Source organism: Budorcas taxicolor, chromosome 7 (genome assembly GCF_023091745.1).
Source record: "Budorcas taxicolor isolate Tak-1 chromosome 7, Takin1.1, whole genome shotgun sequence".
In the NCBI taxonomy this organism is placed as follows: Eukaryota; Metazoa; Chordata; class Mammalia; order Artiodactyla; family Bovidae; genus Budorcas; species Budorcas taxicolor.
Window position 1 is genome coordinate 6527830 of NC_068916.1, and position 27935 is coordinate 6555764.

Here is a 27935-nt window from a genome sequence, read left to right on the forward strand (position 1 = left end):
GCTCGGGATTCTTCAGCTGACTGGACTGGAACTTGCACTTTAGTTCAACTGGCTGTCCCTTTCACTCGGGCATTTCTACCCCCGACTCAACCCCTGTACAAACCAGACACAGAAGCAAGAGAGATGTCACCAGCCGTGGTGGGTCATTTGATACACGTGTTTACATTGACTCAATTAGAGTTCCCAGGGGTGCCCCTAATGAATTCAAGGCTAGAAACCAGATATCGGAATTTGAATCAATGTTATTCTAGTGGTCCACCATCAGCAAAAATGTGGATTGGATAAACTACATTTATTATAACCAGCAGAGTTTTGTCAGCTATACTAGAGGCACTGTCAAGGGGCTGGCAGAACAATTAGACTCAACCAGTAAGATGACCACCTGGGAGAAGCGACTGCCTTAGACATGATCCTGGCAGAAAATGGGGGAGTGTGTGCGATGATAGGAGGTCAGCGTTGTACTTTCATACCCAACACCACCACCCCCGATGGCACAATAACAAGAGCCCTGCAAGGTCTGACCACCTTGGCTAATGAGTTGGTGAAAAACTCAGGGAAAATGAACCCTTTCTCCAGTCTGATGGAACAGTGGTTGGGGGGGGCAAATGGAAAGGTATAATAGTGATCTCTATCCTGACCTCCCTAATCACTGTATTTGAAGGAATGGCCCTAATAGGATATTGTATAAGCTCTTGTATTAGAGGTCTTCTGTTAAGATCAACAGAAACTGCCCTTACTAAACAGTCTGCAGAAGCCCTATCAGAACAATCTCTTACTATTAGACACATCAGAACATGAGAGCCATCTCATGCTAACTGAATTTGAAAGAGTAAAAATGTATCATAAAAGAGGGGAAACTTGTAGGAATAATGTAATCTTTTCTATCAAAGAATTATCTTAACTTCCTTCTTAGGAAACCCAGGCCATTTTGTAGTCTCTAAGTCTTGTGCCTGAAGAAGATGGATGGAGGTTCGTGACATTGTACAGGAGGTGGTGATCAAAACCATCCCCAAGAAGAAGAAATGCAAAAAGGCAAAATGGTTGTCTGAGGAGGCCTTGCAAATAGCTGAGAAAAGAAGAGAAGCAAAAGGCAAAGTAGAAGAGGAAAGATATACCCAGATAAATGCAGAGTTCCAAAGAATAGCAAGGAGAGATAAGAAAGCCTTCCTCAGCGATCAATGCAAAGAAATAGAGGAAAACAATAGAATGGGAAAAACTAGAGATCTTGCCGAGAAAATTAGAGATACCAAGGGAACATTTCATGCTAAGATGGGCACAATAAAGGACATAAATGGTATGGACCTAACAGAAGCAGAAGATATTAAGAGGAGGTGGCAAGAATACACAGAACTATACAAAAAAAAGATCTTCATGACCCAGATAACCACGATGGTGTGATCACTCACCTAGAGCCAGATATCCTGGAGTGCTGAGTCAAGCGGGCCTCAGGAAGCATCACTGCAAACAAAGCTCGTGGGGGTGATGGAATTCCAGCTGAGCTATTTCAAATCCTGAAAGATGATGCTGTGAAAGTGCTGCACTTAATATGCCAGCAAATTTGGAATACTCAGCCGTGGCCATAGGACTGGAAAAGCTCAGTTTTCATTCCAATCCCAAAGAAGGGCAAGGCCAAAGAATGCTCAAACTACTGCACAATTGCACTCATCTCATATGCTAGCAAAGTAATGCTCAAAATTTTCCAAGCCAGGCTTCAACAGTACGTGACCCGAGAACTTCCAGATGTTCAAGCTGGTTTTAGAAAAGGCAGAGGAACCAAAGATCAAATTGCCTACATCCGCTGGATCATAGAAAAAGCAAGAGAATTCCAGAAAAGCATCTTCTTCTGCTTCATCAACTACACTAAAGCCTTTGACTATGTGGATCACAATAAACTGTGGAAAACTCTTAGAGATGGGAATACCAGACCACCTTATCTGCCTCCTAAGAAACCTGTATTCAGGTCAAGAAGCAACAGTTAGAACCAGACATGGAACAACAGACTGGCTCCAAATCGGTAAAGGTGTATGTCAAGGCTGTAGATTGTTACTCTGCTTATTTAACTTATATGCAGAGTACATATGCAAAATGCTGGGCTGGATGAAGCACAAGATGGAATCAATATTGCCAGAAGAAACATCAATAACTTCAGATATGCAGATGACACCACCCTTATGGCAGAAAGAGAACTAAAGAGCCACTGGTTTTGTTGGAATACCTATGATTATGGACTTCTTTAATATTTTATCATGATTAGACTGAAGTGGAGCCATTTGGGCAAGAACCCCACAAAAGTGACATAGCATCCTTCTCAATGCATCCTGTATCAGGAGGCACTGGGATGTTGCTCTGTCTCACTGTTGGTGATGTTGACTTCAATTACTTACTTAAGGTAGTATCTTCTTGTTTCTCAACTGTCAAGTAACTATTTTTTGCAATTAATAAGTATCCTAGGGGGGGATACTTAAGAGACCATATGAACACCCTTGGCTTTTTAGTTGTTTTTTGTTGTTTAGTTTTTAACATATTTTTTGCCTTTTAGTTTTAGCACTGATCCATCGCTCCTGGCAGCAATAATTATTACTATGGTTGTTTGCATAAAGGTGCCTTTTAATGTAATTCTATTGTAAACAAGTGCTGTCTATTCTTCTGAATTATGTATTTATTCAAGTATTTATATCACCATGAAGTCATGAGTAGTGATTCTGTGCCTTATAATTAATTTCTATATTATTTATTTTGCTTCCCCTTTAAGTTAGCTCCTGTGTCCTTTTAATATGTGTCAGTGTTTCTGTGAGTAATCCCTTACTTTTGGCACCACAAGATTTTCTGTGCTTACTTCGGAATATCCCTGCTATCAGTCTTTTCTCCAAGGAGCCTGGTTCCTTTTCTTGGAGAATGGTATTTAGACACCAAGATCTAGGCGCTGGGTGTGCTCACTGCTACCCAGGTATTATTGCTTAGAAACTCTCTCATCAGTCAGAGTTAGGAAATACATGTATGTCTAAAACCCTTGCATACACCCATCTGTTTTTAGTTCTATTCTCTGTCCCCTTGTGTCTATACCGAAAATCATGATTTATACTGAGATAGGATGCATTCTTAAGTTAGATAACCCAAGTTAAACACATAAACCAAGAAGAGCAAATAGAAACTGCTAGATATGTGTTGTTGTTTAGTCACTGAGTGGTGTCTGACTCTTTTGTGACCCCCACGGATCGTAGCCCACCAAGCCCCTCTGTCCTGGAATTTCCCAGGCAAGGATACTAGAGCGAGTTGCCCTTTCCTTCTCCAGGGGATCTTCTCAACCCAGGGATCAAACCCATGTCTCCTGCATTGGCAGGTGGATTCTATACTCTGAGCCACCAGGGAAGTCCGAGATTAAGTGTTAGCAAGTATCCTTAGTTACTGAGGTCTTATCATGTGTATGCTCTGTATTACATGTCTAATTTTTCTGGGTATCAATTTGTTAACTGTGAGTCTGAGTAACACAGCATCTGTCTCTTATGGTTGCTAAGAGCTTGAGAGATACACACATGCCCTTGGGCTCTTTGAGAGCCCTAGAACCGGACATATCAGAGTTAAAATTCCAGCTGTCACATCCTAGCTGACTGTCCTTCAGCAAGTGGCTTAACCTCATGAATCCTTCAGGATTAATTCTTTATAACACTTGGCCCATTGTAAGCCCTTGATAAACTGAGGGTTATCTGTGGGTAAACTGTATTATTACTCCCATACTCTGCCTTCATTCATTGAAAAGTTAATGCTGGTGAGGATTCTTATGCATTCTTATAGTTCAACCAACAATTTGAAAAATTATTCAGTAAACTCTAGCCACCCTTTCAGGGTTTGGCCTGTATTCTGAGGATCCAGAAAATACTCAGTCCCTGCCTAACCTTGGATAGTGAAGCAGAGTCCAACACAGACACTCCCAGCCCTCCAGGAAACAATGCTTGGCTAGAGGGAGGAGACTCAAAGCTGGAGGAACCTGAAGAATTGGGTATGAATTTTCAAGGGCAGGAAGCAGGTACATCTGAATGGAGTTTTTTGTTTGTTTCTTTGTTTTTAAGAAATGGCAGCTTTGGGACTTCCCTGTGGTTCTGTGGCTAAGACTCTGCGCTCCCAATGCAGGGGGTCTGGGTTAGATCCCTGGTCAGAGAACTAGATTCTGCATGCTGCAACTAAGACCCAGCATAGCCAAATAAATATTAAAAAAAAAAAAAAAGAAATAGCAGCTTTAATGTGCACATTTTGTTCAGAATAAGAACAAAAAGGAGGCAGACTCTTCAGGAATCTTCCCCTAATTTCCTAGCTGGCGTCTCAAAAAGCCCATTTCCAAGCATCTTTGTGGCATAGATCTTGGGGGTTGGGGAGGTCAGTATGCAGGTTCTCCAGATGCAGGGGCCCATGTGGGGGACGCTGGTGGTCCAAGATGGTGAGCCCTGCCTCCAAGCGTGTGCTCACTGCTGTGTCCCATAGAGAGCCTGGTGGCCAGAGCAGCTCTGCCAGGTCTTAGCTGCAGTGCATGGAATCTTCAATCTTTGGTGCAGCATGCAAAATCTTAGATGCAGCATGTAGAATCTTAGTTGCAGGCGTGCAAACTCTTAGTTGTGGCATGTGGGATTTAGTTCCTCAACCAGGGGTTGAACGCAGGCCCCCTGTGTTCGGAATGTGGAGTCTTAGCCACTGGACCACCTGGGAAGTTCCTTGGATGGAGTTTTGAGGTAGGATTAGGAGTTTTCTGGGTGCTGACAATCATTCAGGGCTGAAGGGATCACAGGAACAAAGACAGGATGGTGTGAAAGCATGCAGTGTGGATTGGATCTGTTACGAATATTGGAACTCCATGAGTCAGACAGCAGCCAGTGCTGAGAAGAGTCTGGGTGATGGCTGCTGGGAAAAGTAGAACCGTGACTCTGTCTTCAGGCTGTAGCAGAAGAGGCCCCGACTGCAGAAACTTTTCAGTAGGTCTCTTGGGCGTTGGTGGAGGCCAGGAAACATTTACAAGGGTCCTGGAAGGTGGGGGGAGCTGCACACTGAAGCTAAAAGGGACTTGCCTGGCTCCAAATGTTCTGTGCACAGTGGAGTAGAGACAAGAAAATATTTTCCTCTTTTGTGTATTTGAGAGAGAGGGTGGGAAGGGGTGGGAATGCTCAGTCAGCTCAGCGATGGTGACACTGGTTGTGGGGGAAGCCTAAGGCTGGGGACAGGAAACCTTTTCAGTTTTATTTCCTGCACAGCACTCACCAAATTAGATATTTATCCACATTATTGTTTGTGCAATATCCAGCTGCCTGGCTGGAAGAGAAGTTCAATGGGTAAAAAAGACCTGGCCCATCTTATCCTTCATTAATCCGTGCCTCAGTTTCCCTCTCTGTAAAAATGAGGATAATAAAAGAGTCTTACCAAAGCATTCACATCCAATCCTAAAGAAGACAAGGAGAGAAAAATTAGGTGGCAAAAAACATATAAAAAGGCAGATTTAAGTCTAAATATGTCTATAATTACATTAAATGTAAACAGACCAAATGCCCTAGTTAAAAGGCAAAGATGGGGAGACCAAATCAAAGAGCAAAACCCAGTTCTTTGCTGCTTACAAGAGGCACATGAATAACACAAGGATACATAAAGGTGGAAGGTAAAAGGTGGATGAGAATGGAGCGTTTAAAATATGCACCAATGGAGAAGAGGTGTGTGATTTTTATATCAAAGTCCACTCTAAGGCAAGAAGCATAAAGAGGGGCATGTCATAATAATAAAAGGCTCAGTTCACCGGGAGAATATGACAATGGCAGCTCTATACACAGCCAATGACGTGGCTTCCAAATATCAGAGTATTTGGCTCACAAGGCTGATGTGAGGATTGAAGCGAAAGTGAAGTCGCCCAGTCTTGTCCGACTCTTTGCGACCCCATGGACTGTAGCCTGCCAGACTCCTCCATCCGTGGGATTTTCCAGGCAAGAATGCTGGAGTGGGTTGCCATTTCCTGAGGATTAAGTACACATAAAGTGTTTGCCTACATCTGTGACACCTGTCAGTCACTGTTATACCACCATAATTGTTGATGTTATTACTTTATATTTGTTCATTTTAATTGTTTTTGTATTATTGTTGTTTACTACAGTTTCTTCTGCCCCTGTAACAGGGGTGGGACAGGTTGGGTAAATGACTCCATTATGCAGATGAAACGGATTCAGAGATGAGCAGAGATTAGTCCAAGTCCCTCAGAACCAAGACTGGCCCAAGGTTTATTTGATATTCATTCCCAGGCAATTTCACATAATCCTGCTATCTTACCACCTCTTCTGGCTGGCCAGCCTTCCTTCCTTTCACAATGATTTCCCTGAATACCTCTCCCTGTTTTGCGCCAGGCACTATCACTATGTAGGTCTCAAGACTAAAACGATGAGAAACAATATATTCTTCCTAGATTTGGCAGTGGTTTAGTTACTAAGTGGTGTCTGACTCTTGCGACACCATGGACTGTAGCCTGCCAGGCTCCTCTGTCCATGGGATTCTCTAGGCAAGAGTACTGGAGTGGGTTGCCATTTCCTCCTCCAGGGGATCTTCCTGACCCAGGAATCGAACCTGGGTCTCCTGCCTTGCAGGCAGATTCTTTACTGACTGAGCTATCACTATGTAGGTCTCAGGACTAAAACAATGAGAAACAACATATTATTCCCAGATTTGGAGGGTCTTCCATTCTACTGGGAGAGGCAGAAGTCAACAGATGGCACAGACAGAAGTAAATCACCGATGAAGTATACCAAGACTGCACCAATCAAAACACCTAGTCTTGCCTTGGGGAGGTCAGGGAGAACTTCCAATAGGAGGTGACCTCAGAGCTGCTATCTGACAAATTATCTCCAAAAGCGATTTACCTCCCATAATGTTAGCTACCTCCAAAAGCCAGCGTTTCATTTATTCATTAATTCAGTTACTCATTCATCTATTTAACTCCCATAGACCCTAAGCATCATTCAAGGAGGTGGTAAGGATAAAACAGGCAAAATTCTTTCCAGAATGGAGCAGAGTTAGAGGAAGCCAAAGAATTAGCAAGATCATTTTGGAAGAGGGTAACTGCCAGGAAGAAAAAAAAATAGAGTGGAGGAGGAGTAAGTGCCCCCCCTTTCAAAACACGAGCCATAAAACCCCTTCTAATCAAAGCTGCCACCTTCTCCTTGGGGCCATGGGCACCTTATCATACTCCAGCAGGGGAAGAAGGGAGGCGGGATTCCTCCCAGTGGCCCTGCTCTTTCAGCAGTTAACCTAGCCATTACTGAGTTCCTCCAGTTTGCACCAGGCAACCTTCCCGGGACTAGACAGACCACGTTGCGCCGGGGGTGGGGAGGTGGGGGTGGGGTACCCAGGTTCCGTGTGCCCTTGGGCACGTCGCTTTCCTCGGAGCCTGTGATCTACAGAAGTAACTAGGGATTCATGGTGGGTTATCCAGCAGTCTCAGAACTGCCCTGACCCGCAAACCTGAGTTCCTTAAGAAAGTACCATTTAATGCTGTCCTCCCAGCATCCCTCAAGGTGAGAGTGCGTCGATAAAGGTGTTTATCCCCATTTCGCAGATGAGCCGAATGTCAGACAAGCGGTTAGTCTGACCAGGCTGCGCGGTGCTGACCTGTGAACTGACTAGGATCTACAGCACCCCCACCCTTACCCCGGATCCCGCCTCCGCCCTCTCCCCCGCCCCCGCCCCCGCCCCCGCCCCCGGTCGGGGGGTGGCGCGGCGGCCTCTGCCCCTTTAAGAACGCCCCGCTGATACAAGCAGGAAGGGGGCGGTGCCTGTGCCGGAGACGGATGTGCGCGCACACCAATGGACGCTGTAGTCACTGCGGCGGCGTCCAATGGGTGCGGTGAGGGCGGGGCTGGGCGCCAGAGCCTGGTTCCCGAGGCGCGGCGGCCGCGGCTGGGGGCGGGGAGGGGGGCGCAGGACCCCAGGCTGGGGTCCCGGAGCCGGAGGCACGTGTCCCGGGGCGCCAGCGGGGCCGCGTCGGCCCGAAGCACTGCCCGGGCCTGGGCTAGTCCGGGGCCCGGCGCGGCGGGGGCTGCGACTGCTAGGCGGGGTGAAGGGCCGCGGGGGAGGCGAGCTGGGGGGCGCGGGGGGGTCGGAGTGCCCGAGGGGGTGCTACCTGGTGGGGGCGACCAGGAGTGGGGGCCACGGAGGGTCAAGAGCAGCGGGTGGGGGCGCTGCCGGCTGAGTCGTGCAGGGCCAGGGGTGCCCGAGGGTTGCGGGGGGTCGGGAGCCCCAGACTGGTGGCGTCAAATAGGCGTGGGGCGTTGAGGACTTGGGTGGGAGGTTGAAGGAGGGCCAGGCCGGGGCAGGGGGCGTCTGGAGAGCCTAGGGTGTTATGGGATTGGGAAGGGGGCGTCTGGGGAAATCGAAGTGTTCAGGGGCGACAGACCAGCTGTGGGGGAAGCTGGCCCGGGCTGGGGGCGGTGGTTGGGGTTGGGGGAGGGCTATTTATGCGAGCGCAGGGGATTGTGGGGGTTGGGGCTGGGAGGGTCTCAGAAAATGGGACCCGAGCCCGGAAGGGGCAGGCAGGTGAGAGTTAGGGAGGAGATGCTGTGGGCTATAATGACGGCTTTACCACCTCCAGAGCTCGGGGCCTAGGGGAGGGAGTCAGTTCTTGATATCCAGGGAAGAAGCCGTGGGGGTCTCGACCACTTCTGTAAGGGGGAGGCTACTTCGAGGGTGGTCAGAAGGCCTGAGGAGAGAAGGGGCTCCTAGGGAATGGTTTGGGACACGGTCCCTGGTGTTGGGGGGTGGTATTAGGTTCAGGAAGGTATTGCGAAGGAATGCCTTGGGGTTTTTGGGAGGCTCCCCTTAGGAGATGGGACAACTGAAGGTGGGGAGCCCTGGTAAAGATTCACTTTATTTTTCTCTTGGGCTCTAAAAATAGCCTCCCCAAGATCTCAGGGGTTGTCCCCCAGAAAAAAATCCCAGCACCCACTCTGGGCAGATTAAGCCCCAGGTTCCAAATCCTGTATCCTGTGGTTGCCTTGCTCTGTGACCTTGGGCAAATGGCTTTGCCACTCTGGGCCTCAATTTCCTTTTCTACAAGGGGATGTTCTCTACTTCCCAGGGTGTTTATAAAGATTAAATAATAATTAACTCTAACAATAGCTACTGCTGTTTGAACCTGATGCCAGGGTTTGGTGAGTGGGTTGTTAAGTCCTTGGAACAAACCAGGATTGTTTCTCTACCCACTGTACAGATGAGGAAACTAAGGCCTGGAGCCCCTGAGTCACACAGCAAGTGATGGGCACTGTGGGGAATGGAGGCAGAGGAGATTTGAGGGCTGTGATGGGATTCTTACCCCATCCATTCCCCCCACCAGGGCCAGTTCCCATCCCCCCAGCAGCATGGCATCCTGTGCTGAGCCCTCTGCTGCAGACCCTGAGCCCACTGCTCCGCCGCCTGCTGGGGTCCCCCCACTTGAGGACTTCGAGGTGCTGGATGGGGTGGAAGACGCTGAGGGCGAGGAGGAGGAAGAAGAGGAGGACCTGAGTGAGCTGCCGCCACTTGAGGATGTGGGGCAGCCCCCACTGGAGGAGGCCGAGCAGCCCGGGGCCCTGGCCCGAGAGTTCCTGGCTGCCATGGAGCCCGAGCCTGAGCCCGCCCCGGCCCCCGACGAGTGGCTGGACATCCTGGGTAAGGAGCAGGGGTGGCTCGGGTTGACCCATGGCGCCCAGACAGCTCAGGTTTGGGAGTGACCTTGGCCTAGGCCTTCTCCTCTCCTGAGCCTCGTTTCCCCATCTCTGTCGTGAAGGAGATTGGAAGTAAAACGTGGTAACCACGGTGATCACTAGCCACAGGCAATTGCTTGAGACACTTCGTGTTTATGAGCCCTTTTCTTGTCTCTCTCTCTCTCTCTCTCTCTCACACACACACACACGTACACGTATGACTTGCTTTCTCAGAGCTGCTAACAGGACTCAGAGACGCTGAATCACCTGCTCAGAGCCACACAGAGCTCTCAACCCCCATTCCTTTTTTTGGCATTTGTCTGACCAGTGCCTGACCCATGCCCCCCAAAACTGTGTTCTAAGGTCAAGTAGATCTGTGGAACATCCCATTCATAGTCTTCATTAGTGTGCTCAGTGTTGAGAAAAGTCCTGGAAGAGAGAAACTAGGAGAACCCATATGTGCTGCAGCGTCCACTAAACACTCCATCACAGCAGCTCTGGAAAATAAACACAGTACTACTAGTTCTGATACCTAGAACACTCAGTAACGCTAATGTCCACACAAATGATAGCACATCACTAGTAAGTAGTACCAAATGATACAGACACTGGTAAAACCAAGTTGGTACTGATTTCACCTCCACTACAGATACAGACTTTACTATGCCTGAAAAAAAACAACAAACAGCAGGTGATGTTTACTAAGCAGTGGTTCCGTGCCAGGCCTGTGCATCCTCTGATTTTATCCTCACAGCAACCTTGTGCTGTAATTCCTACCATATCCCTGTTTGACAGTTAGGGAAACAGGCTCAGAGAGGTGAAGGGACTTGTCCAAGGTTGCACAGGCCGCTTGGCTCTGTTAAAGTTTGGGAAGTTCTCTACTGACAGGAAGGACTGCCCTGCTCCCTCTATGAGCATGAGGATGGCTCTGTTTGTTTATATTCGAGCCAACCACTCTCTGAGGCCAGAATTCAGGCTTCTAGACAAGGAAACTGAGGCCTTGAGAGAAGCTGTGATTTACCCAGAGTTTCCCCGGGCAAGAGACAGCGCTTGGTTGAGATCCTACCAACATATCCCCTGTTAGTGTCCAGAAGCCTCAAGACACAGGATCCCTCGGCATCCACTAGATAAGTGATTCTGAAACTGGATGCAGGGGCAGGTATAAGTTGGGGAGCCCTGCAGAAATTTGGAACACTCTAGAATATTCCACAATACGAGTAGATCTCCCTGCCCATCATCTTTAGACTAGGGTCTGCTCCGACTCATGGCAGTGTTTTCCAGACCTGGGGACTTACAGAATACAGGTACTTCTTGTATACTGGGTGGCTGCAGGTGACGTCAGTCTCTTGTGCCCCGTAGGTATAAGCCCTCTATCACCTCAGCAGTTGTAATGGGATGGCTGTGGGTGTCTTCATTGTGGGGCTCCTTGAGTGGGTCTTTGAGGGCCTGGGGCCTTATGCCTGGTCCTCAGGAGGTGTTAGCTGTGGCCATCTGGCCATCCCTAAAATTGTTTGGGGTATGGGGAGGAACGTAGTGGTCTCCTTGGTGGCTGGAGGGGGGAGCTAGGGGTTACTTTTGCTTTTAGGTCTTTCCGTGTGATGTGGTGCTTTAGTCAGGACACACTCCTGGCATCACAGGTACTCTACTAACCAAGCAAGCTACTCTCTGGGTGTCACCAGGAGAAGCCCCAGCCACCCCATTTCGTGGCTGGGTAAACTGAGACCCAGATGTCTCAGGGCTGAGATTGGAACCAAAGGAGAGGGGACAGGGCAGCGCTCTCGAGTCTCTTTTCTGGGCATCCCGGCTGCCTTGACTGTGATGGGCAGGAGGGCTTTTCTCAGCCCTTTGCCCTCACTGAGCCGAGATGTTTTCCTTCTTCTCCTCTTCTTTTGGCCACTTGTGGGATCTCAGTTCCCTGACGAGGGCTTGAACCTGGGTCCCAGCAATGAAAGTGCAGACTCCTAACCATTAGGCCACCAGGGAACTCCATTTTCTTTTTAAAAATTATTTTTAATTTAGCAATTAACTAGATGTATGTTTATACTGATGTTTTCCTTTTAATTAGTTTGTTTCTGGCTATGCTGGGTCTTCGCTGCTGCTCTGGCTTTACTCCGGTTTTGGCAAGTAGGGGCTACTCTGCAGTTTTAGCGCGTGGGCTTCTCATTGCTCTGGCTCCTCTTGTTGCTGAGCGCAGGCTTCAGTAGTTGCGGCTCCTGGGCTCTAGAGCACAGGCTCAATAGTTGTGGCGCACGGGCTTACTTGCTTTGTGGCATGTGGGATCTTCCCAGATCAGGGATTGAGCCCGTATTTCCTGCATTGGCAGGTGGATTCTTTACCACTGAGCCACCAGGGAAGCCTCATTTATTCATTCTTAATTTTTGGCTGTGCTCGATCTTCACTGCTGTGCACAGATTGTTCTTTGTCATGAAGTGTGAGCTGCTCTAGCTGTGGTGAGCTGGCTCAGCAGTGGCAGTCCACGGGCTTCGCTGCCCTGCAGCGTGTGGGATCTTAGCTCCCCAACCAGGGATCAAACCCTGCGTTGGAAGGTGCATTCTTAACCACTGGACCTCCAGGGATGTCCCCCCTCCTTTGATTGTCTTAAGATAACAGACCAGCCAGCATTCACTGAGCCCATCCCAGGGCCAGTATCGTCAGTCCCCAAATCAGTACTTTCATGCCCACTGTCCAGCCAGGGACACTGGGACCCAGAGGCATGGGGTCACCTGCCCAGTCAGTGGGAGAGGGGCCACTGAAAACTCAGCTTGTGCCCTGGTGCTGTGCCACCCCCAGGAGAGGCAGAGCTGCCGGTGACGGGAGAGTTTGCCCAGGGGGCAGCCACTCATCTCAGCCGCTCGGTGACAGCCTGTTTGTTCCCTCTCCTTGGCAGGGAATGGGCTGTTGAGGAAGAAGACGCTGGTTCCAGGCCCACCGGGCTCCAGCCGCCCGACCAAGGGCCAGGTGGTCACTGTGCGGCTGCAGACGTCTCTGGAGAATGGCACGCGAGTACAGGAGGAGCCGGAGCTGGTGTTCACCCTGGGCGACTGTGACGTCATCCAGGTGAGAAGAGGGGCGGGGTGGGGGTGAGCTGCGGGGGTGTGCTGGTCGTGGTGGGGTGTGCAGGCTCCGCTGTGCTACTGCTGGGCCCACTCCACCAGTTCTGCCCCCCCGCCCTCCCAGGCCCTGGATCTCAGCGTCCCGCTCATGGACGTTGGGGAGACGGCGATGGTCACTGCTGACTCCAAGTACTGCTATGGCCCCCAGGGCAGGTGAGAACCTGCTGCTTACAGGGGTCCCTGTGGGGATGCAGGAGTGGGTGGGACGGGTGGTTCCCCCATCTCACCCCATCTGCCTGCACACTCTATAGAAGAGGAGTCTGAGGCTCAGCGAGGGAAATCCTGCTCCAGGCCACGGAGCTCAAGGGGAGCAAGAGTTAACTTCCCTTGTGTTTGACTGAGGAGGGGTGACAGCCCTTTCCCGCCCGCTCCTGAGCCATTCCAGTGTGCCTGGGGGTTCAGTCACGGTGGCCGCTGGGTCTGAGTGCTATCCCCACCCCATCCCCCAGCAGGAGCCCATACATCCCCCCGCACGCGGCCCTGTGCCTGGAGGTGACTCTGAAGACTGCTGTGGATGGGCCTGACCTGGAGATGCTCACGGGGCAGGAGCGTGTGGCCCTGGCCAACCGGAAGCGGGAGTGTGGCAATGCTCACTATCAGCGGGCCGACTTCGTGCTGGCTGCCAACTCCTACGACCTCGCCATCAAGGCCATCACTTCCAGTGCCAAAGGTTGACCGCCAGGCCAAACCCCAGCACCTCCCTGCAGAGCCATCCCCACTAGTGCTAGAAACTTCAAGCCACAGAGGGCTCCAGATTCAAAATGTTCTAGAAAGTTCTAGAATCTGGGTGGATGTTCAGCTATGCCTAGCCTGTAGTTACCACTGGTGGTGGAGGTTTAGTCACTAAGTTGTCGCCAACTCTTTTGCGACCCCATAGACTGTGGCCCACCAGGCTCCTCTGTCCATGGAATTTCCTAGGCGAGAACACTGGAATGGGTTGCCATTTCCTTTTCCAGGGCATCTTCCCGAGCCAGGGATCGAACCTGTGTCTCCTGCTTGGCAGGCAGATTCTTGCCACTGAGCCAGCTGGGTGATTAAGCCTCCTTAGGTCAGGACTTGTATCCCAGGTCAGTGGAATGTTATGGAGTGCAGATAGATGTTTAAAATGTGGTTGACTGCAGACATTGTTGATCCACGTGTCCCGTGATCAGGCCCTTGTTCACTTAGGCTCCGTTTTGTAGACTCCTTGGGAGTGCCCTGAGGATGGTGCTGGTCTTGGCCTGTGTTAGGATGGGGAAGCTGAGGCCAGAGAGGCCTGAGTCCCCTCAAGGAGTAGGTGGTAGAGGTCCCACAGCACTGGGAGCTTGGAAGTCCCCTGCCTCCTGTCACTGGGACACTCAGAGACCCTCCCCCGAGTCTCCTCCACCACCAGGTGCGGAGGGTGGACCTGGTCTGGGTCTGGTCCCTCTGCAGCTGGATGGCTGGGGGGAGGGGTGGAGGCATGGTCACAGCAGCTGTGGCTGCGTGCTGTTCCCCTCAGTGGACATGACATTCGAGGAGGAGGAGCAGCTCCTGCAGCTGAAGGTGAAGTGTCTGAACAACCTGGCGGCCTCGCAGCTGAAGCTGGATCACTACCGCGCAGCGCTGCGCTCCTGCAGCCTCGTGCTGGAGCACCAGCCTGACAACATCAAGGCTCTCTTCCGCAAGGGCAAGGTGAGCTGCAGCTCGCAGGCTCCCGGTGGGCAGGCTGGCTCCCCATCCCAGGGCAGTGAGGCTGGTCTCCCACCCCAGACTTGAGAAGGGCGTGAGCATCAGCCAACCAACCTCCCTGGGGTACAGATGGGAAAACTGAGGTTCAGATAGGTGCAGGGCTGTGGCTTGGGTCACAGCAATTCCTTGACTGAGGCCATGTTTGAGCCGAGCCTTGGGTCTTAGGTTCCCTCTCTTCCCCGGCGCTGCCACCTGGCCCATCCGTAATTGTTCCTCGCATATAACCCTTTTGTGACTGCCATTTCCCTCAGTAAAAGCTGGGTTCTTCTCGTGGACTTCAAGGCTGAGAGCCATCTGGTCTTTCCCCCTGCCATCACCTTCCAGTCTGCTGTTGGTTGGTACTGGGGCTAGGTCTGCTGCTGCCCCAGTGCCTTTGCGTGGGCTGTCCACGCCCTGTTTACTCCCCGAGTCCTTCCCTCATCTCCTTCAAGCCTTTGCGGTGATGTCACCTCGTCAGGAAGGCCTCCCTACAACCCGCCTGCCCTGTCTTCCTGTTTCCTGTGTCACTGTCAGCATGGGCAGGTGTCATGCCTCTTGTCCGTTTCCCTTCCCAGAGGTGGGGATTTTGTATGTCGTATGCGTGCGTGCTAAGTCACTTCAGTCGTGTTCGACTCTTTGCGACCCTATGGACTATAGCCCACCAGGCTCCCCTGTCCTTGGGATTCTCCAGGCAAAAGAATACTGGAGTGGGTTGCCGTGCCCTCCTCCAGGGGATCTTCCTGACCTAGGAATTGAACCTGCGTCTCCTGTGGCTCCTGCATTGCAGGCGCATTCTCTACCACTGAGCCACCTGGGAAGCCCTTTGTATGTCTCATTCACTGCTACATCTCTAGCGCTGCAAATAGAGCCAGGCACACAGTAGGTGCTGAGTAAGTGCAGGTGGAGCGTGGCGGGGAGCTTGGCCTGAGTGGACCTGACCTGAGTTGCTTTTGTCCCTGTCTCTGTTCATCCTCACTCTGCTGGGAGAGGGGGTGCCTTCAGCACTTTTTAGCAGTAAACTGAGGAAACTAAGGCATAAGCAAATGCTGGGTCACTTAGTGTGTCAGAGACCTGGAGAAGGAAATGGCAACCCACTCCAGCATTCTTGCCTCGGAAATCCAGCAGACGGAGGAGCCTAGTAGGCTACAGTCCATGGGGTTGCAAAGAGTCGGACATGACTGACCGACTTCACTTTTACTGAGCAGGCCAGCCAGTGTTTTTTAAAGTACTTTCTGGGTATAGAAACGTGAGGAGAGAAAAGATGCTGACCCTGTTTTTCAGGGTTTAAAAGAATCCTCTTGGGGGAAATGAGACTGTCGGTTCTTGTAGCCTCACACCTGTTTGGGTCTGCTGGTCTAAGGTGATGGAAACGCACTCAGATTCAAGCAGAAGGAATCGATGGCTTGTGGAACTGCCGAGTTTCAGGCCTAGCTGGCTTCAGTCACGGCTGGATCCAGGTGTTCAGCAGTGTTACGGAGATACCTGTGTCTGTCTGCTGTGTTCATTTCTCAGGGACACTCCTCTCTCAAGATGCTCCCTCCTGCTCTGCCAAAAGGGCCAGCCATCCTTTCCACTAAGCAGCTGGCCTCCCAGTGCTCCCAGCATAGTTCCGGCTGGATCTCATTGGCTGGCTTGAGTCACACGCCTGGCTCTGAACCATTCAGTGTGGCCAGAGCTTTGGCAGCTTCTGGTTGGCTTCTCGAGTCGGCCAAGGTGGTGAGGGAGGAGGAGAGAGAGTGCCTGGGCCACTTGCACACGGTGAAACCAGCGTTCATGGGAAGGGGCACCGAGCCTGGCGCGCCGCGCAGGTAGTTGAGGGCTCCGGGGAGCAGTGTAGGGGTGACCGGAGCCCTGGGCCAGTTGCTGGAGATAGACTTGGAACTAGTCAGATGGCCGGGAGCCTGGCAGAGCTGGGTCTCTTGAAGGAGAACGTGGCCCAGCTTGGGTCCAAGTGATAACTCCCCACTTGCTCCTGCAGGTGCTGGCCCAGCAAGGCGAGTATAGTGAGGCCATCCCCATCTTGAGAGCAGCCCTGAAGCTGGAACCTTCCAACAAGGTGAGCAGAATGGGGGCACCCTGAGACTTGCCATGCTGACCTATCGGGAAGTTCCTCTTGTGGTCTGCCCCTTATCTTGCTTGCTGTGGCTCTCCCCTGTAGAGTTTCTATCTGGGCAGTAGCAGGGGGTGCGTGACTGAAGGGCTCCAACCTGCCTGCTGAGACCCTTTTTGACCCCTGCAGAGGCAGTCTGGGCTCTCACCCCAGCAGGGGTTCTAGAGGTCAAGGGCACTGCCAGCCTGGCCAGTGCTGGTGTTTTCAGCTTCCTTCCCAGAATATTTCTTCTGGGAAACCTTCCTCTGGCCACCCTTGCCCCACCTCATCTTCTGGCCTCCTCGGAGGACGCAGACAGCGCCCCCCACTTTGCTAATGCCCGGCGAGTAGCAGACAGCTCCCAAGGCCCAGCGGTTCCAGCCCCAGCGAGCCCCTGGGCCCCAGGGAGGCAGGCTGCTAGCAACAGTGGTTGGCTTCTGCTCTCACAGACGATCCACGCAGAGCTCTCGAAGCTGGTGAAGAAGCATGCGGCCCAGAGGAGCACGGAGACCGCCCTGTACCGGAAGATGCTGGGCAACCCCAGCCGGCTGCCTGCCAAGTGTCCTGGCAAGGGTGCCTGGGTGAGCAGGGGCGGGCAGGCACAGGGAAGCTCCCAGAGGAGGGCTGTGTGCAGGGTACACCATGCAGAGGGAGCTTCTTCATTTTGCAACATCAGTGTCTTCCTGAACTGGGTCATGCTGGATCGTGCTGGGGACATGGACACAGAGAGTCCCCAGCACTGTGTGATCAGAGCCAGAGCAGAAGATACAATCAGGAGGGCTCGGGCAGAGGAGTGCTGGCTCCCTTCAGAGGGGAAGGGGAGGTGTACCAGAGGAGGGGTCTTGGCTTGCGTTTTGATGCAGGTGTAGTTTTCCGAGAGGTAGGCAAGGCATTTTCAGGCCGTGATTTCCTGGGAGGCCCGTTGGGACCGTCGTCGTTGGCTGAGGTGCAAGCCATCTGTCTTGACCACTGTCTAGCCTTCTTCTCCCTCTCCTTTATCCACAGTCCATCCCATGGAAGTGGCTGTTTGGGGCAACTGCTGTCGCCTTGGGGGGCGTGGCTCTCTCTGTGGTCATTGCTGCCAGGAACTGACCGCCCAGGTGGCCACCATCCCCTCCACTCACCGTGGACCCCCATCCTGTGCTCCCTAACTCCCCCAGGCTCCCTGTCCACTGCCCTAACTGGCCTAGCCCCCTCCTCTGGGGCGGGGGCAGTGAGGTTTGGGGGTCACGTGGCCCCACGAGCAGGAGGGACTGAGCCCTATTGGAGGAAAGCGAGGCAGGGCCCGGACCCCACATCCAGCCTGGAGCAAGGGGGCCCTCATTGCTCCAGACCCAATTCCCACCCCACCCCCGGGGTGAGGTCCCAGCAGGGATCAGTCCCAGTGTCCTCTTCCCAACAGGCCTGGGGGCAGCCCTCCCCCTGCCCAGCCCCTTTCCAACCTCCAGCCCCTCCTGCCCTGCCTGCTGCCCTCTGTCCAGGCCCCCTCCACCCACACACAGTGAAATAAAAGCCTCCCACCCCGCTCCCTGCTCGTTCTGGAACCTTCTTTTAGCGTCACTTGGGGCTGAGCCGGAGGCCTTTTGTACCACATCCAGGGTCACAGAGGACGGTGGATGTGGCCAAGCCGGGACTAGAGGGGGCTTGTCTGCTCTCAGGCCACAGCAGACCCTCTGTGCTGAGTGGGAAACAGACCTGGCCTAGTGGGGCCTTGTGCTCAGGATGCCTGATCAGACTCGGCGGGAGTTCATTGCTAGGTGTGGTCCTTACCCCACCTCTCAATTCTGTCGCCTCATCTGCAGCGGGGGACCCTGATGGGACCTCACGGGACTGTGCTGAGCCCTCAGTGACCACAGAGGTCTGGCTGTGCAGTAAGCAGACAGACCCGTATCTGGGCAGCAGCATAGCCAGTGTAAAGGCCCTGGAGCAGGATGGAACCTGGTATGTTCAAAGGTGATAAAAAGTGGGTGCTCAGCAGAGCTGGACCCTGCAAGGCCTCTGGGGAGGGGTGGGGTTGATTCCAGGAGCTGTGTCCCATCTCCTTTTCCCAACAACCCAGGGCTATAGGAGCTTCTCCCCAAAACGCTGCCCACCGTCCCAACCAGGATAGCCAAAGCCAGTGTTTGGCACCTTTATCAACGTGAGTTCCTTCTTGCTCTTTTAGCCTGCCTCCAGGAAAGGAGATCTCTGAGGTAGACCACACAAGTGTTTGGCTCATGCCCAGCCCCTTACTAGTGCTTCCCAGGTGGCGCTAGTGGTAAAGAACCCACCTGCCAATGCAGGAGGTGTGAAAGGAGCAGTTTGATCCCTGGGTTCAGAAGATTCTCTGGAGGAGGAAATGGTAACCCACTCAAGTATTCTTGCTTAGAGAACCCCATGGACAGAGGAGCCCACTGGGCTACAGGCCATAGGATCGCAGAGTTGGACGTGACTGCAGCGACTTAGCGCACACCCCCTTACAGTCCAGGAGGAGAAGCCACTGGCCACAGCCACCCAGCAGAAAGTGGCCGTCAGGCCTTGAAACTTGATCTTTGCCCTGCTTGCTCCAGGCCCTCTCGGGGCCACTTGGATTACTCTTAGGGCACATCTGGCCGTAGCTTGGAACTGATCCTGCTCTGCACCACTCAATCCCCTTAGGTTTCTATCTTGGCCGCTGACGGGAACAGGGTTCCATGGCAGGCGCTGGGGTGGGGGCCGTGGGTTGGCCAGGCCTAGGAGGCTTGCATCTCAGGCAGGATGCCCCCTCTCTGCTCGGTCTCCGTGATTTCAGGCTGGGAAGCTGGCCTGATGGGCTGTGGGCTGGCTGGGGCGACTTTCTGGCCTGGCTGTGAGGGCCGCCACTGCTGCCGCTCCCGAGCACTGGCCGTGCGGCACTGGCGTCCATCCACTGTGGGCCCGCAGCAGCCTTGTTCTGTGCCCGTTTTGTCATATACTCTGGGGACAAGGCTTTTGTCAGGTGTGTCGTGAATATATCTCCCACTTTGTGTCTCACTTTTCATTTCCCTATCATTTATTCATTTGGCTGCACCACGTCTTAGGCGCAGCATGTAGGGGCTCTTCGCTGTGGGATGCTAACTGTTGGTTGTGGCATGTGGGATCTAGTTCCCTGACCAGGGATCGAACCTGGGTCCCCTGCACTGGGAGCATGGCAGTTTTTAACCACTGGGCCCCCAGGGAAGTTCCTCACTTTTCATTTTCTGTTCATTCAAAGAACAGACATTTAAAATTTGATGCAGTCCAATTAGTCGTTTTTTCCCCCTTCATTCCACATGCTTTTCGTCAAAACTTGCTGAGCTGTTTGTAGAGATTTTCTGGTTTTTCTTTTAAACCACTTATGGCTTTAACTTTTATATTGAGATCCAGGAGCCACTTTGAGTTAACTTTTCTAAGTGGTGTGAGGTTGGGGTTGAGGTTCAAATTTTTCCAAATAACCATCCAGTTGGGTTCCCAGTGGTGCAGTTAGTAAAGAATCTGCCTGCCAATGCAGGAGATACAAGAGATACTGGTTCGATCCTTGGGTGGGGAAAATCCCCGGAGTAGGAAATGGCAACCTATCCCAGTATTCTTGCCTGGAAAATACCAGGGCAGAGGAGCCTGGCAGCTACAGTCTATGGGGTCACAAAGAGCTGGGCACAACTGAACACACATGCATGTGTCCAGCTGTTGCAGAAACATCTGTGGGGAAGACTTTGTTTCCCCTAGTGAGTTACTATGATAGCTTTGTCAAATAGCAACTGAGGAACTTCCCTGGTGGTCCAGTGGCTAAGACCCTGCATTCCCAATGCAGGGGCCCACGTTCTATACCTGGTCAGGGAACTAGATCCCACAAGCTGCAACTGAGAGTTTGCATACCACAACTAAAGATTCTGCATGCTGCAACTAAGACTGGAGCAGCCAAGTAAGTAAATATTAGAAAAAGAAAAAGCAACTGACCACACACCTGTGAGTCTTTTCTGACTCTGCTCCATGCTGAGAGTTTCTGTGTCTGCTTGGCAGGTTTCACGTGTCCTGAAGACTAGCTTTTTAGTGATGATGGAGTCAGGCTGGTTGGGCCTCCTTCCTTTGCCCCTCTTCTTCATGGTTGCTCTGGTTGTGCCCATTCTTAGCCGAGCAGATGAAAGCTCAGAGAGGAGACAGATCCTGCCCAGGGTCTCACTACCTGGAAGTAACAGGCAGGATTTGGCCCAGGTCAGCCTGCCTCCAGAGTCCAGGCAGCTGTTTCTGCATCTTACTGCAGGTTAAGGCCAAGAGGTGAGAAAAGCCTTGAATGCCAGGGCCAGGTGGGGACTTAAGTGTATCCATCCCCTGGGTCATTCCATCCTCAGTGGTGTGAACAGGACAGCGGTAGGGAGCCAGAGGGGCAATAAGGTTACCCTAAGGACACAGGAGGCCTGTGGGGGGATGTCAGACGGGGCTTGCTCCCGATTCAGGCACAGTATGTGCAAAGGTGTGCTGGCTGGACAGCGTGTGCTGTGTTCAGAGACTGGGTGGATGGATTTTCTTTCTTATCAAAATGTATACCAGTGCCTTCTGTGTACCCTGTCTTGAGTGATGACTCAGCCTAGCCCTTGCCCTCAAGGGGTGCGACTTGCAGTGGGCCATGAATTGGAAGTGAACACGGAAGAATGAGCTTTGTGTGTGAAAGCTCACGTCTCCTGAGCACTTCAACAGGGTGACCTTTGCACGCCTCCATCTCACATCTTCCCTAAAGGACAACTTGAGTGCTGGCTGGGGTCACCCAGTGTAGCATCATCAGTGTCTTTGAATGCCCTGGCATTCAAGGCCTCCTGGTAGAACTCACCTTTACTCCTTACCACACAGATGGGGCTGGTGCCCCACCAGCCTTCAGGGGTGGATCCGCAACTCAGGCCTGACCAATCAGAGCCGTCCAGCGGCCTGGCCACAGTGATTGGCTCCTGGGCGATCATGTGACTCAGTGACCCAATCAAGGCCTTCCCTGGTACCTCCGCTGGAGCCATGAGGGCTCTTAAAACCCCATCTGTAGAGCAGTAAAGAAGAAACTGAAGGCGTGGGTTGTGCAAACCCTGCACAACAAACCCTGCACATTTAAAGGACTGGCCCTTGACTGGCACCTGAGAGGTTACTTCTAGACTCTTGGAATGTCTTGACTGATAAGAGTATCAGTTTACCTGAGGCCATGGGCCATGCCAAATAGTCCATAATAACAGCATGATTTAGGGTTGGGGGGGGGGGACTTCCCTGCAGAGAAGGCGGTGGCACCCCACTCCAGTACTCGCCTGGAAAATCCCATGGACAGGAGCCTGGTAGGCTGCGGTCCATGGGGTCGCGAAGAGTCGGACACGACTGAGCGACTTCACTTTCACTTTTCACTTTCATGCATTGGAGAAGGAAATGGCAACCCACTCCAGTGTTCTTGCCTGGAGAATCCCAGGGACGGAGGAGCCTGGTGGGCTGCCGTCTATGGGGTTGCACAGAGTCGGACACGACTGAAGCGACTTAGCAGCAGCAGCAGCAGGACTTCCCTGATGGTTCAGTGGTTAAGACATCACATTTCCAATCCGAAGGACACAGGTTCACTTCCTGGTCAGGGAACTAAGATCTCACATGCCATCTGCCCCCTTCCCTCCCACCCCCCCAAAAAAGAGAGAAAAATAGGGTAGGGGCTTTTGGTCACATGGTATCAGCTCAGTCTCTGGATGGGTGATCAGCCATATCTACATAACTGACCCCTCCGCCTCCACAAAAACCGTGGACAAGGCTTGAGTGTGCTTCCCTGGATGGCAGTATACTGTGTGTGTCGTCACGATCGTTGCTGGGAAAATTAAGCGCTGTCTGCAACCAGAAGCTTGTGCCTGGTTTCTCTTGGCTTCTGCCTTCCGCATCCTTTTCCTTTGCTGATCCTAGGCTGTATCCTTTCACTGTGATTAACGCAGCCATGACTATAAGAGCTTTTCTGAGTTCTGTGTGTCCTTCTAGTGAATTACCAAGCCTGCCCTTGGTCTTAGGGATTCTTGACAACAGGTGTCTTTGGCCTCATCCCAAGAAGAGATGTGAGTCTCCCTATTGCACAAATAAGCCCTGAGGCCCCGAAGGTGGACTTGCTGGCTCTGAGGTGGCCAGCTAAGAGAGCAGTGGAGCAGACTGCTTGCTGGCCACCCCACCATGCAGAGGGGCCAGCTCCAGAGTTCTCAGGGATCTTCATGTTCCTTCTGTTGCAAAACTGTTTGCTTCAAAATCCCCAAGGTCCATTTACTCTGACCTAGCAACTCAACTTTCAGGAAGCTGTGGGACAGATGTGCAGCAATGCGTCTCTAACGGCTGTGTGTTGTAGAAATTTTAAGGCGTTCCTGAGATTTCTTATCCTGCATCATCCCTGGATGGGGAATGCAGTGTATCTCGGTTCCATGATTGTGTTGTCACTGGGCACGGTTGACCTTAAAATATGGGGATAATCTGGGTAGGCCCGACCCTGCTGGCTATAGAAGAGGAAGTCAGAGGGATTCAACACAAGGGAGGTTTCTATTACTGAGATGGAGGGGGCCACATGGCCAGTGCCTGAGATTGCCCCCCAGTGACAGCAAGGAAGTAGGGACTTCAGTCTTAAAACCACCAAAAAATGAGTTCTACCAACAAGCTGAAGGAGCTCAGACACAGAGCCTTCTTCAGGTGAGCTTCTGGGTGAGGACATAGCCCATCCAACATCTTGACTACAGCCTCATGGGCCCCTGACCAGAAAATCAGTTAAAACATACCAGACTTAGCACTCAGAAATTATGAAATAACTGCTCCTTTTATTAAGCCACTTTGTTATGCCGTAATAAGCAGCAATAGCTAACTAATATATATGTTAGCAGTTGGCAGCTAATGAATAGTGGGGTTCATCCCAGTGTGGCTTAAAATTCCATGAACTGCAAATATAAATGTCTAAAGGAAAGGGATTATGTAGATTAAACTCTTTAAAACTATTAATAATGATCCTCATGATAATGGCATCTTCTTTGGTCTAGGCCTAGGCCCTTGGGTAAATGCTGTTATTATCCCTATCTTATGGATGAGCAAAGTGAGGAAAAGAGAGGGCAAGACACAGCCCAGGTCCCATAGGGTGAGGGTCAGGCCAGGGTCACTGTTCCCATCACAGAACTAGAACATTTTCAATGGGCTTGCTACGTGGACTGTATGTTGAGAGACCACCCCAAGGCAATCAACTGGCTTCCAGTTTTTTGGGTGACCTAGTTCTTAGAGGCTTTGGAGCACACACCAATGCCTGATGATTCCCTCCATTATTGTTTCCAGGGTCCTCTTAGAAGCCACTGGGGCATTCAGTGTAAAATGGAGAAATAATTGTTGCCAAGCAGAACAGCCCATAGTTGCAATGTTCTTAATTCTTTTTAACTTCTCTAAGCCCTCAGTTTCCCATCTGGCAAATGGGACCAAACCACAGTATCCACCCCAAAAGGCAGTTGTGAGTGTCACTGAAAACAGAGCCTGGTGCATTTTAAGCACTCTTCGTGGGGTGGTTGTTATTAATGCTGTTGTCTGTTTCTCAGCTGAAACCACTTTCAGCTCCAGGAGGGGAAGTGCTTTTTCTAATGGCACACACAAGCTGGTCAGCACTCAGAGCTGGCTCCTCCCATGTTTCACTCTGTTCAGCAGTCTGGCTGGCTGTCCCCTCTCCATCCTCTAACTCCAGACCACCTGCCTCTCAGTTGCTCTTCCTGCCTATATGTGGCCCTTCTAGGGGCAGTGCAGCCCTGGCCTGCTCCCATATTTACCTGGCCTAGCCTCCAGATTAACAGTTGGGCACAGCAGTGGGCAAACTTGTCAGCATGTCTGATCAGTGATGATGGAAAAAATTCTGGAAATGAACAATGGTGATGGTTGTACAACAATGTGAATTCCACTTAATGACACAGAATTGTATATTTTTTAATTATATATTTTAAAATTATGAACTGATCCCAGATGAAGGGTGGAGGATCCCATAACTTCGGCCCTGAACTCAGACAGGCTGGAGTTGGAATCCCTGTAGCAGTATACAGAAGAACCATACATAAAAGATCTTCACGACCCAGATAACCACAATGATGTGATCACTCACCTAGAGCCAGACATCCTGGAAGGTGAAGTCAAGTGGGCCTCAGGAAGCATGACCACAAACAAAGCTAGTGGAGGTGATGGAATTCCAGTTGAGCTATTTCAAATCCTAAAAGATGATGCTGTGAAAGTGCTGCACTCAATATGCCAGCAAATTTGGAATACTCAGCCGTGGCCAGAGGACCGGAAAAGTTTGTTTCTCATTCCAATCCCAAAGAAAGGCAATGCCAAAGAATGTTCAAACTATCACACAATTGCACTAATCTCACATGCTAGCAAAGTAATGCTCAAATTCTCCAAGCCAGGATTCAACAGTACATGACCCGAGAACTTCCAGATGTTCAAGCTGGTTTTAGAAAAGGCAGAGGAACCAGAGATCAAATTGCCAACATCTGTTGGATCATCGAAAAAGCGAGAGAGTTCCAGAAAAACATCTATTTCTGCTTTATTGACTATGCCAAAGCCTTTGACTGTGTAAATCACAATAAACTGTGGGAAATTCTTCAAGAGATGGGAATACCAGACCACCTGACCTCCCTCTTGAGACACCTGTATGCAGGTCAGGAAGCAACAGTTAGAACTGGACATGGAACAACAGACTGGTTCCAAATTGGGAAAGGAGTACATCAAGGCTGCATATTGTCACCCTGCTTATTTAACTTCTATGCAGAGTACATCATGCAAAATGCTGGGTTGGATGAAGCACAAGCTGGAATCAAGATTGCCAGGAGAAATATCAATAACCTCAGATATGCAGATGACACCACTCTTATGGCAGAAAGTGAAGAAGAACTAAAGAGCCTCTTGATGAAAGTGAAAGAGGAGAGTGAAAAAGTTGGCTTAAAACTCAACATTCGGAAAACTAAAATCATGGCATCTGGTTCCATCACTTCATGGCAAATAGATGGGGAAACAATGGAAACAGTGATAGAAGTTATTTTGGGGGGCTCCCAAATCACTGGAGACGGTACCTGCAGCCATGAAATTAAAAGATGCTTGCTCCTTAGAAGGAAATCTATGATCAATCTAGACAGCATATTAAAAAGCAGAGACACTACTTGGCCAACACAGGTCCACCTAGTCAAAGCTATGGTTTTTCCAGTAGTCATGTATGCATGTGAGTTGGACTATAAAGAAAGGTGAGCGCTGAAGAATTGATGCTTTCGAACTGTGGTGTTGGCGAAGACTCTTGAGAGTCCCTTGGACTGCAAGGAGATCCAACCAGTCCATCCTAAAAGAAATCAGTTCTGAATATTCATTGGAAGGACTGATGCTGAAGCTGAAACTCCAATACTTTGGCCACCTGATGTGAAGAACTGACCCTGATGCTGGGAAAGATTGAAGGCAGGAGGAAAAGGGGACAACAGAGGATGAGATGCTTGGATGGCATCACTGACTCAGTGGACATGAGTTTGAGTAAACTCTGGGAGTTGGTGATTGACAGGGAAGCCTGGTGTGATGCAGTCCATGGGGTCACAAAGAGTTGGACTCAATTGAGCGACTGAACTGAACTGAAAGTGTACAGTACAGTCATCTAGTACATTCACACTGCTGTGCAGCCACTCAGTTCAGTTCAGCTCAGCTGCTGCATGCACTCTGCATATAAGTTAAATAAGCAGGGTGACAATATACAGCCTTGACGTACTCCTTTCCCAATTTGGAACCAGTCTGTTGTTCCATGTCCAGGTCTAACTGTTGCTTCCTGACCTGCATACAGATTTCTCAAGAGGCAGGTCAGGTGGTCTGGTATTCCCATCTCTTTCAGAATTTTCCACAGTTTCTTGTGATCCACACAGTCAAAGGCTTTGGCATAGTCAATAAAGCAGAAATAGATGTTTTTCTGGAACTCTCTTGCTTTTTCCATGATCCAGCGGATGTTGGCAATTTGATCTCTGGTTCCTCTGCCTTTTCTAAAACAGCCTGAACATCTGGAAGTTCACGGTTCACGTATTGCTGAAGCCTGGCTTGGAGAATTTTGAGCATTACTTTACTAGGGTGTGAGATGAGTGCAATTGTGGAGTAGTTTGAGCATTCTTTGGCCTTGCCTTTCTTTGGGATTGGAATGAAAACTGACCTTTTCTAGTCCTGTGGCCACGGCTGAGTATTCCAAATTTGCTGGCATATTGAGTGCAGCACTTTCACAGCATCATCTTTCAGGACTTGAAATAGCTCAACTGGAATTCCATCACCTCCACTAGCTTGTTCATAGTGATGCTTCTTAAGGCCCACTTGACTTCACATTCCAGGATATCTGGCTCTAGGTGAGTGATCACACCATTGTGGTTATCTGGGTCATGAAGATCTTTTTTGTACAGTTCTTCTGTGTATTCTTGCCACCTCTTCTTAATATCTTCTGTTAGGTCCATACCATTTATGCCCTTCATTGAGCCCATCTTTGCATGAAATATTCCCTTGGTATCTCTAATTTTCTTGAAGAGATCTTTAGTCTTTCCCATTCTATTGTTTTCCTGTATTTCTTTGCACTGATCATTGAGGAAGGCTTTCTTATCTCTCCTTGCTATTCTTTGGAACTCTGCATTCAAATGGGTATATTTTTCCTTTTCTCTGTTGCTTTTTGCTTCTCTTCTTTTCACAGCTATTTGTAAGTCCTCCTCAGACAGCCATTTTGCTTTTTTGCATTTCTTTTTCTTCGGGATGGTTTTGATCCGTGTCTGCTGTACAATGTCATGAATCCATAGTTCATCATACACTCTGTCTACCAGATCTAGTCTCTTAAATCTATTTCTAACTTACACTCTATAATTGTAAGGGATTTGATTTAGGTCATACCTGAGTGGTCTAGTGGTTTTCCCTACTTTCTTCAATTTAAGTCTGAATTTGGTAATAAAAAAATTGTACACTTTAAATGGGTTAATTTTATGACATGTGACTTTTTTTTAATTGGGGAGCTGGATAACCGCCATCTCTCAGGGTCCTTTGGGGATGTAGGATTGTATTCTATGAAAAGTCTACTCTTACAGAAGAGCAAAGTTCACTAACCCCCACGATCCCCCAACAGCCCCGGGCCCACCTTAGGGGAAGACCCAGCAGCGCAACCCAGCGTCCAACTCGGGCTCGGTTTGCATAGACACGCCCACTCACCCAGCCAGCCTCTGCTTCCGCGCCCCCACGTGTTTTGCGCAGCCCGGTCCCGTCCACGCCCTCGCTGGGACTCTCCACAGAAGCCAAAGACGGAAGACTTGGAGAGACCTCATAAATAATACATCACGTCAGCGGCTGGCGGGGCGGGGCTTCGACGCGCTTGGCTGAGTC

At 50.8% G+C, this 27935-nt stretch overlaps 1 protein-coding gene across 2 annotated transcripts; it reads left to right on the top strand.

The window, feature by feature from the left end:
- Positions 1-7872: 7872 nt before the first annotated feature.
- Positions 7873-18113, top strand: FKBP8 (FKBP prolyl isomerase 8). 2 transcript variants are annotated; one of them, XM_052642964.1, is made up of 9 exons: positions 7873-7967; positions 9347-9660; positions 12583-12752; positions 12873-12961; positions 13258-13478; positions 14289-14461; positions 16476-16553; positions 17036-17167; positions 17592-18113. In XM_052642964.1, exons 2-9 carry the CDS (start codon positions 9372-9374, stop codon positions 17676-17678), a joined length of 1239 nt encoding a protein of 412 aa, XP_052498924.1. In that variant the 5' UTR covers positions 7873-7967; positions 9347-9371; the 3' UTR covers positions 17679-18113. The 2 variants fall into 2 exon arrangements, with proteins under 2 accessions (XP_052498924.1, XP_052498925.1); XM_052642965.1 differs by having other exon boundaries at positions 13261-13478.
- Positions 18114-27935: the final 9822 nt, after the last annotated feature.